Source organism: Tupaia chinensis, unplaced genomic scaffold (assembly GCF_000334495.1).
Source record: "Tupaia chinensis unplaced genomic scaffold, TupChi_1.0 Scaffold000290_1, whole genome shotgun sequence".
NCBI classification, from domain to species: domain Eukaryota; kingdom Metazoa; phylum Chordata; class Mammalia; order Scandentia; family Tupaiidae; genus Tupaia; species Tupaia belangeri.
This window is the reverse complement of record NW_006159775.1, coordinates 5,675,728-5,684,550: the sequence shown is the minus strand read 5'-3', so window position 1 is coordinate 5,684,550 and position 8,823 is coordinate 5,675,728. Positions and strand designations below refer to the sequence as shown.

The following is an 8,823-nucleotide window of genomic DNA, read 5'->3' as shown; positions in this document are numbered from 1 at the left end:
AATAATAATAATAATAATAATAATAATAATGAAACTAATCAACCCATAACTTATTAGTCATAGTGTGCATTCTACGGCATTCATTATGTCATTTGTCCCTCTAAATAGTCTTATTTTACACATGAATAAATCAATGCTGAAAGAGAAAAAATAGCATAGTCTGATGTACATAACTAGTAAGTGGTGCAGTCAGCATTTGATGCTAAGCTTATTGGACTTCAAAGCTTCCTTAGAGGACTTGCTTCCTCACTCGGTGTTTCCTGTGCCTTTAGATGATTTCACACATCAGTAAATCTTTAACATAACAAAGTTTTGCATAACATACTGCTGCCAAAGTTTGATTTTGCTGTCAGAATATTAAACAACAAGAAAAAAACACCTCCTATCAACACTATTTAAAAAGAAATACTATTATGACCTGAAATAAGTAGAAAGGGAAATCTAAGATTAATTCTTCCCAAGAAAAAACAGTCGATAACTCACATACATACACACACATATACAATTATACATACACTCACATGTGAATATTGTAAAAAGACAAAAAGGAAAAAAAAAGAAAAAAAAGAAAAAAAAAAGGAAAAGAAAGAAAAAAAAAGAAGAAAAGAAAAAAGTCCTAAAAAAAATCTTAGTTCACAGAGCAGGATTCAAGAAAAGATACATTATTTCTCCAGGTCCTTGCTTTTCTTTCCACATCCCATCCTCCCTTTGTATTATCTCTCCATAATTCTTTTCTAATTTGTCACTACAGAAAATTGAATTCTATTCCCTGAAAGAAAGCATGAGGTTGAAAAACATTTAAGAGCCCTTTAAATGCAAACCCCGTTCAGTTTACAGTGGTTCTGGAGAGCTGCCAGATCACGACCTGGTCCCTGAAAGTACAAGCAGAGCAGGTGCTGAAGAGTGAAGAGTTCGGGTAGGGAGTGATGTAATGGTGGCCATGGAGAGCTGTTGCCTCCATGTTAGCCTTTCTTATCACCATAGATCCTTCTAGGCTCAAAATGAAAGTACACACTGGGAACCAAGTTGGGGGGGAAAATCCCAAGAAGAATCCCTTAGTCACAAAATGGTCAAAAATCAACATGGTGGCAGAGAGGAAGGCTAGTGTGGTGGGCACTATGGTGCACACAAGATCCCCCTGGAGTGAAGCACTTGTTGTACCAGTTGCTGAGGTGACTCTCAGCATCTTCCATGAAGATGTCTTCTGCCAAAGCTTATGACCTTCTGGGCAGTTTACATCCACTGACTAAGCAGTAAGAGAGAATCAACCTGGGACCACGTCATAGAGAGCAGAGGATCAACTTGGGACCACTCTGAAAAGCCACTTGGCTCAGTCTACCCATGGGATTAGCTGAGGCTGTCATTTGGCCTGTGTGGTATCTTGATGTCTCTTATTGCCCAATCTTACTCCCTTTCCTTTCACAGTTATTGTAAATGCCTTAGTAAACATTCTATTTGAGATGTTCTGTCCTGGGAAACCAACCTTCATTAAATGGGAATTCCTTGGTGACCTGAAAAACTCTTAGCATGTATAGAATCTATGCAGGTAGGAGAAATCCATGTTAGAAAGTGACTGCAGTAGACCTAGTCTAAGAGTGTGTGTGTTTGGAGTGGGAATGGGATTTTGTGAGACACCTAAGAAACACTGGCACAGGATGAGAGAAAGACACTAGAGAGGCTCATTCCCACCACACCAAAACGAGAAACTTGTCGCCTTTCATTGGTGGTCCCCACACTGTAAATTATTCTTCTATCTCATCAAGAAAAAACAATATTTTAGACATTCTGATGTTGAAAAAGGCAAATCAATGTTTTAAAATATATACCATTAACTTTTGTCAGACTCCACATTCTCTGTGTTTGTGTATCAGAAGTCTCTAACTGGAATTCAAAGGGTGGGAAGCATCAATAATGTATAAGTTGTAGTGACCAGAAGACTCACAGGTTCTGTGTCCTCAGTGAATGTTTAGAAGAAAAACAGTATTACTTTCAAATGGGTTGTACAGATAATAACTACTACCAACGTGTGCATTCATTCACTAAATCACTGCAGTCACCATAGACATTTATAGAGATGTTGAATTTTGACTGATTTTTTTAAGAAGAGGAAGCAAGAAAGTATGAACAGAGACACTTCTGATATATGTTAAAAGCACAGGGAAATTCAAGAAAGTAAGAAAACATTTTAAACACATCCTTATTGTAGACAATGAAGGGGAAGACATACGGGTGAGTCTTGACACTAGAGAAAAGAGCTAGGGGCAAAAGAGCTAGGGGCCTTTAAAAGCCAGACTAGGAAGTTTACAGATACCTATCTTTCTATCATTTATATATAAATAAACTTATATAATTCATATATAAATAAATAGATAGATGATTGATAGATATAGCAGGCACTTAAACTTTTACAGCATGGAAATTGAATAGTAGATGATATAGTTTTGGAAGATTGAAACAAAAATAGTTCATAAACATGGTTAAAAGGTAGAAGATTCCAGAAGTAGACTATCACTTGTAAACTGAAATCATCATCATAGTGGTAGCTTAAGTAATTCAACTATCATAGTTCATAAAAACTTGCTGAGTAACCCCTCTAAACAAGGCACTGCACTGGAAAATCTGGGGCCAGTAACAAGTTAATTATGTATTGGGTGTTGGAAAAGTCATAATGTATTTTTTCTATGTAAAAATGTGTCATGCCTTTTCCAACAACCCAGTAGTTCTGAAGTCTGAAGCTGAATGCAAAGGCAGGAATTCTGCCTCTAAGTTATTTATTCTATCTGTCTAACGAGGAAGCCTTAGACACTAGAGGTAGAGAAAAGGAATGAAAAAACCTGGGGCACACACCACCTTGGGGAAGCTGGAAGACCAAGCACAGCTCTGTACTCAGAACCTTGACCATGGCACCTATGGCAGTGACTGGACTTGTGATAGCTCCAGCATGATCATGGGTCAGGAGCACTAGGCCACCAAGTGAAGAACTGGCTATGAGCCATAAGTGTTTGAGGTGAGGTGGAAGCAGCTGCAAGACAGCTAGTTAAGAAGGGGGGATACGGGGACAGAGCATTGTCAGGGCGGGGAGGTAGTGTTATCTGTTGAAGATATTTTGATCAACTGGGCCGGGGAGAAATGTTCACATATTGAAATGTTCACTTTGTAAGCTAAACAATGTGATTGAATGTATTTAAAAAAGGTAAATAAATAAAATAAAACAAACAAAAAAAAAGAAGGGGGTAAAGTGAAACAAACCAAACACCTCCCATTTAATGTAGTCCTGCAAATCAAAATTCCCAGATGACAAGATTGTTAAGAAGGAAAACCAGGGAGCCCAGCAGTTATGAGAGCTGGATCCCTGGGGCCAGCAGAGTTAGCGGTTATGTCACTGGACTTCCACATGGCCAACTGTGGTTTGAGTCCCAGACCAGGTGGCTTGAAGCTCACACTGGGCACATGTGTGTGCATGTCCAAGATCCTGAGAGAACAGAGAAGAGATTGCAGCATAGCCATCCCCCTGGGGTGAATTCTCACTTTCCTTTTCACTGTCTCTGTCTGTCTCTTTCTCTGGCGAGTGCACACGCCCTAATGCAAAAACTTCTAAAATAAATAAGTAAATAATTTGGGGAGGGGGAGAGAGAGAGCTGGATTCCACATAGCCAACTGCAATTTGAGTTCCTGCCCAGTGGCTTGAAAATATGCTGGGCATGTGTGCGTGTGTGCCCAAAATCCTCACGGGATGAAGAAATGGAGGAAAGAGGATTGTGCTGTACCACACCCTGTTAGTAGGTGTTTACTTTCTTTCTGTCTTTTTCTCTGTGGAGCACACAGGCCCTTTGGCAACAAAAGGGGGAAAAAAGAAAAAAGAAAAAAAGAGCCAACAAAAATCACCAGTCAGAGAGAAGATCAATTCACTCTATGCCAGCAAGACATCTTTGAAACAGAATCCAAAGACACAAAGAAGGGTAACTAATTAAACAACAGTGAAATGACAGCTCGAACTCTAGTAGAAATAAAACAGCAACATTCATCTAACAGGGGCTCCAGAAGAGAATAGACAGAATGTTAGAGCAGCCATATTTAAATAGGATACTACTGAAAATACTCTAAAATTCAGGAAAAATATGACTCTTCATATTCCAAGTACATTCTGGCTACAGTACTAGATAAACCAAATTCACAGTATACACATTGTACTAAAACTGTACAAAGAAACCAGATTGGTTTTGTTTTTTCTTTTTTTTTTGGAGAGATTTTCACTGTAGGGCGCGTGCGCTCGCCAGACAGACAGAGAGAGACATAGAGACAGAAAGCGAGAAATCACCCCCCAGGGGGGATGGTCACGCCGCAATCCCTTCTCCTCCATTCTCCTCTTGGGATCTTGGGCACGCACGCACACGCGCCCGGCGTGAGTTTTAAGCCACCGGGTCCGGGACACGAACCGCGGTCGACTACGTGGGAGTCCAGCGACATAGCCATTACGCTAACTGCTGGTTCCCAAGAAACCAGATTGTGACATGCTTGTTTCGCATCTGGATCCCACACGGCCAGCTGCATGGTTCAAGTCTCTGACCCAGCAGCTGGAGAAACACGCCAACACATGTGCATGCATGCCCAAGATCCTGAAAGGAAGGAGAGACGAAGACGGGATTGGGACGTGACCATTCCCTGATTGGAGGTGGAGGTATTTTTTTCACTTCCGTTTCTCTCTCTTTCTCTGCTGCTCTCTGGCAAGTGCATGTGCACTTTGGCAAAATTTTTTAAAAAATCAATCAAACAAACAAAACACTGTGAAGCATAAACTTTGGGCACTACAAAAGCTGCCTAGAAATATCACCTACAAAGGAACAATAACTAGATTGATAGGATAGTAAGCAAACAGAGATGCCTAAGGGTAATGGAATAATATCTGCACAGTGCTAAGAGAAGGGAGCTCTGGACTCAGACTTTTAAACTAACTTCAAGTATCAATTAAGCGTGAGGCAATATTAAAACATTTCTCAGACAAAAAAACTAAGAGAGTTTAAAGTCCACATGCTACCATTAAAAGAACTTGTAAAGAATGTACTTCGGTAAATAGAAAACAGAAATAGGAGAGAAGGAAATGAGAAGCAAGAAACAATGCAACTACCTTCCATCCTGGACAACTTCCAAAATTTTTATTTTAGTCCAAGGAAGCAGGGAAATAGGCATTTTATCTACCTGGCATACTTTAAAAACATAGAGAGAGAGAAAGCAGAATAATCTCTGTCTCTCAACCTCATGCTCTGTTTTCCTTTCTTGTTCTTTCTGAAAATTGGACTGCAGGGTGTTTGAATATTTTTTTTTTCCCCTTTGGGTCTACTCAGATTTGGGGGCACATGACTCATCTATAGAATCTTCCTAATTGTGTTGTCTTTAAAAATCAACCTCAGGAATGTTTGTTCTTCTAGTATTGTGATAAATGCTTGAATGTCCCTCCCATTAAACCTTCAGAGTTGCTCATTCCAACCATCCAGGTAGGCTAGTTAAGGGAGTGGGTAAGGGAACTGGATTCCCACACAGTGGACCATGGTTCAAATCCCAGCCCTAGCAGCTTGAAAAATAAGCTGAGCATGTGTGCTCCAAATCCTGACAGGATGGGGAAATTGAGGAGAATGGATCACAGCCTGGCAATGCCCCATCCCTACTGGGGATGCTTTCTCTCTCTCTCTCTCTCTCTCTCTCTCTCTCTCTCTCCCTTTGATAAGCACATACACCCTCAAGCAACTAAAAAATAAGTTTAATTTAAAAAATAGAATTGTTCAAACATTAAATTCCAATACTGTAGAGCATTGTAATTAGTACAGAATATTTATTGTCTCAAATATTTAATTCATCTGGTTTTTTGTCTGTTGATAAATAAATGATTCTTATCAGAGTATAGCCATTAAAAAAGGCATCTTCTAATATCAATAGAATTCTACATGGATAAATGCCAATTCCAAATATGAAGTCATATAAAGTGTACTACCTGTGGTTATGCACTTTATGTGCACAATATTCTTCTGTCAAATGCTTTAAAAAATTTAAAGGCAACCCACTACCAAAAGCTAGAATAAGACAGGAAATATAGAAACCTAAAACTTGACTGTACAGAGAAAATACTGGGATAAACTGTCAATAAAATTTAGACTGAAAAAAGAGGAACAGAACTCAAAGCTTAAGAAATAGGAGAAACCTGGAAAAGATCATGAAAAAAGTAGAATGAAAGGGCAGGTTTATTTTAGTACAAAAATACTTTGAAATTCACGTGTAGTTTTCCTTTTTAATAATATATATTTTCTTTGAACTTTTGGAAGCCCTCCTACCCATGTTTAGGAAAGGAGAAGGCAATAAAAACAGAATATATTCAGAAATATGTGGGAAAGAACAGACATAGAGGTCTTCAGAAAGTCTAAAAAATTGGCCTGGCCCCAAGACCTAGTGGTTAAGGAAGCCAGATCCGACATGGCTAACCATGTGGTTTGAATCCTGGTCCTGTTGTGTCCTAAGCCCTCTTAGCATGGATACATGCTAGGTGTGTGTGCGTATATTATGATGGGGGTTGGGTGAAGGTGGATCACTGTGTAAAGGCCCTTTTGGGTCTAACTTTTTCTCTCATTTAACAAATAAAAAAAAACTTAGACAAGAATTGAAAGGGCCTATCACGTATTTATTCTATGTCTCCCTGGTGATCAGCAGTGCTTCATCTACACTTCACGGAATTATTGGATCTCTCAATTTTTCCATTTCTTCTGCAATACAGAAGAATGCAGATTAAAATGAGAGCCAAAATCTAATTTCTGACTAACTTTTGTCTCATCCATGAATAAACCATCTCCCAAGTGCTGTTAAAAATGTAAAAAAAATGAATTTGATTTCGTGTTATTTTTCTGCTTTTCATTTGCTTTTGACAAAAAAAAAAAAATATTCCTGACAAAGATAATAAGAGAAGCCAAGACCTTAAAGGATAGTCTTTCATTGCTTGAAGATAAATCAATAATGATTATGACCTTACCAATTTAATTAATGCACATGAGCCATTTCTCTTCAATTTGGAGAAAATTGGAGTATTTACAACATCTTTCAAAAATCATCTTTAAAATCTAAATTTGCAAGCCATAGTGTAATAGTATGTATTTATTATGGTTAGAATATTTATTTTGCAAAGGTAAAAAATTCAAATGCATGGTATGATAAAATTATTATTTATTCATTAAATGGGCCTTATATATGCTCACTGTTACTCATATTTCTCCCAGTTTTACATGACAAATAGAACATAAGCTTACATTTTATATGGCTGTTAATACGGTAATAGTGTTTGTCCCTCTAATTTTTGTAGTACATGGTAGAAGGCTTTATTTAATTTTGTCTGATAAATAGCTGTAGTGAAAATAAGGAAACCATTGCCCAGAAAACAGAATTTTTTTCAAGACTTCACACAGAATCATGACTATGACTTATCTCACATAGTGTCCTTGCCCAGAATTCTAGCCTCCAAATATACTTAGTTTCCTATAAAAAGTTAAAACTGTGTTCTAGAAGTGTACTATATGACAAGTGTATTCTCCCTGTAAAGAATTTTCCAATTTGAATATTTTAATGGAATTAATAAATAAATTAAAGCTACTTTTACTAAAGTAACTTTCTCAAATGTTAATGATTATGTAAATTTTTAAAGAATTATTTTATTTAACTTTATTTACTTATTTACTTATTTTAATTTGACCAGAGTGACAGAGCAAAAAAATGAAAGTGAGAGTGAGTGAGACGGAAAGTGAGAAAGCAAACCGCCCGGCCCAGGACTCAAATCTTGGTCAGCCATGTGGGAGTCCAGTGTTCTTAACCACTATGCCACCTGCTGGTTCCATGATTATTTCATTTTAATAAATTATGGCTTCAAGTGTTTCTGCAACCAGACTATTTTCTCATGACATCTAAAACTGAAGATGTAATTAGAAGGCAAACATGAAGCAATAAATTATAAAATCTCTCAATTATTCTATGTGGTATTCTGGGGAGGTATAGAAAGTGAGAATGCAGTTAAAAACAAAGTTCTTACCTTTGTCTGATGCAATCACTGTAATATTATATATACCGTTTTTGATGGACTCTGCCTCTCTATCCAGACTTCTTAAAACTGTGATCGATCCTGAATTTTCATCCACATCAACCCAATTTTTAGGATCACTTAATTTCTTATAGCTGTTAGTAATGGTGAAATAAAATAACGAAATGTATGATAAGTCAAATTATAATACTGGTATCAAAATAAGTTACAAATTTTTAAGACAGTGAATTTAGAGTTAACTAAAATAAAATTATGAAGACCTTATGCCGCTGCTGCTTCTTGTTTCTGGGTCATACGCTTTGTATCCGTTGTTCGTTGTGCTTATGGGTGCATTTTCCTTGATTCGGACAGTTTGTGCTGGAGGGTTGCACTCAGGGCCCTCATCCTGATTTTTCACATTCACGGTAACTGTTGCTGTGCTCATAGTGGATCTCGAACTGACTTCTTTAGAATACGGAGCTTCATTCATTACAGCAATTTGCAGGGTCACCTGTTGTCTTTCTTCGTAATTCAGTGGCTTCAAAACAAATGTGTTGAAAATCAGACTAAACCATTTAACAGTTGGCAGTGCTAACTAGTACATGTAACTTGTTAAATTTGGCAGTATGTAAGTGCTGTATTAGGAATAGTCATGAGAAGATTACATATATACCCCAAATCATAGTGATGGTAAATTTAATAAGGGTACTCCTTCAACTGATGCAGTATGCCAGAAGAGCAGAAGAGCTGGCCAAAAAAAAAAAAAAAAAAAAAAA

At 37.6% G+C, this 8,823-nt stretch overlaps 1 protein-coding gene across 2 annotated transcripts in view; it reads right to left on the bottom strand.

The window, feature by feature from the left end:
- DSC2 (desmocollin 2) overlaps positions 1–8,823 on the bottom strand; it is a 43,157-nt gene that overhangs the window by 13,240 nt on the left and 21,094 nt on the right. For both annotated transcript variants that reach the window (XM_006150578.3, XM_014588638.2), the window contains exons 10-11: positions 8,329–8,585; positions 8,060–8,202 (exon numbers count right to left, since the gene is read on the bottom strand). In XM_006150578.3, coding sequence (XP_006150640.1) covers positions 8,060–8,202; positions 8,329–8,585 — 400 coding nt within the window. The remainder of the gene's footprint in view (positions 1–8,059; positions 8,203–8,328; positions 8,586–8,823) is intronic.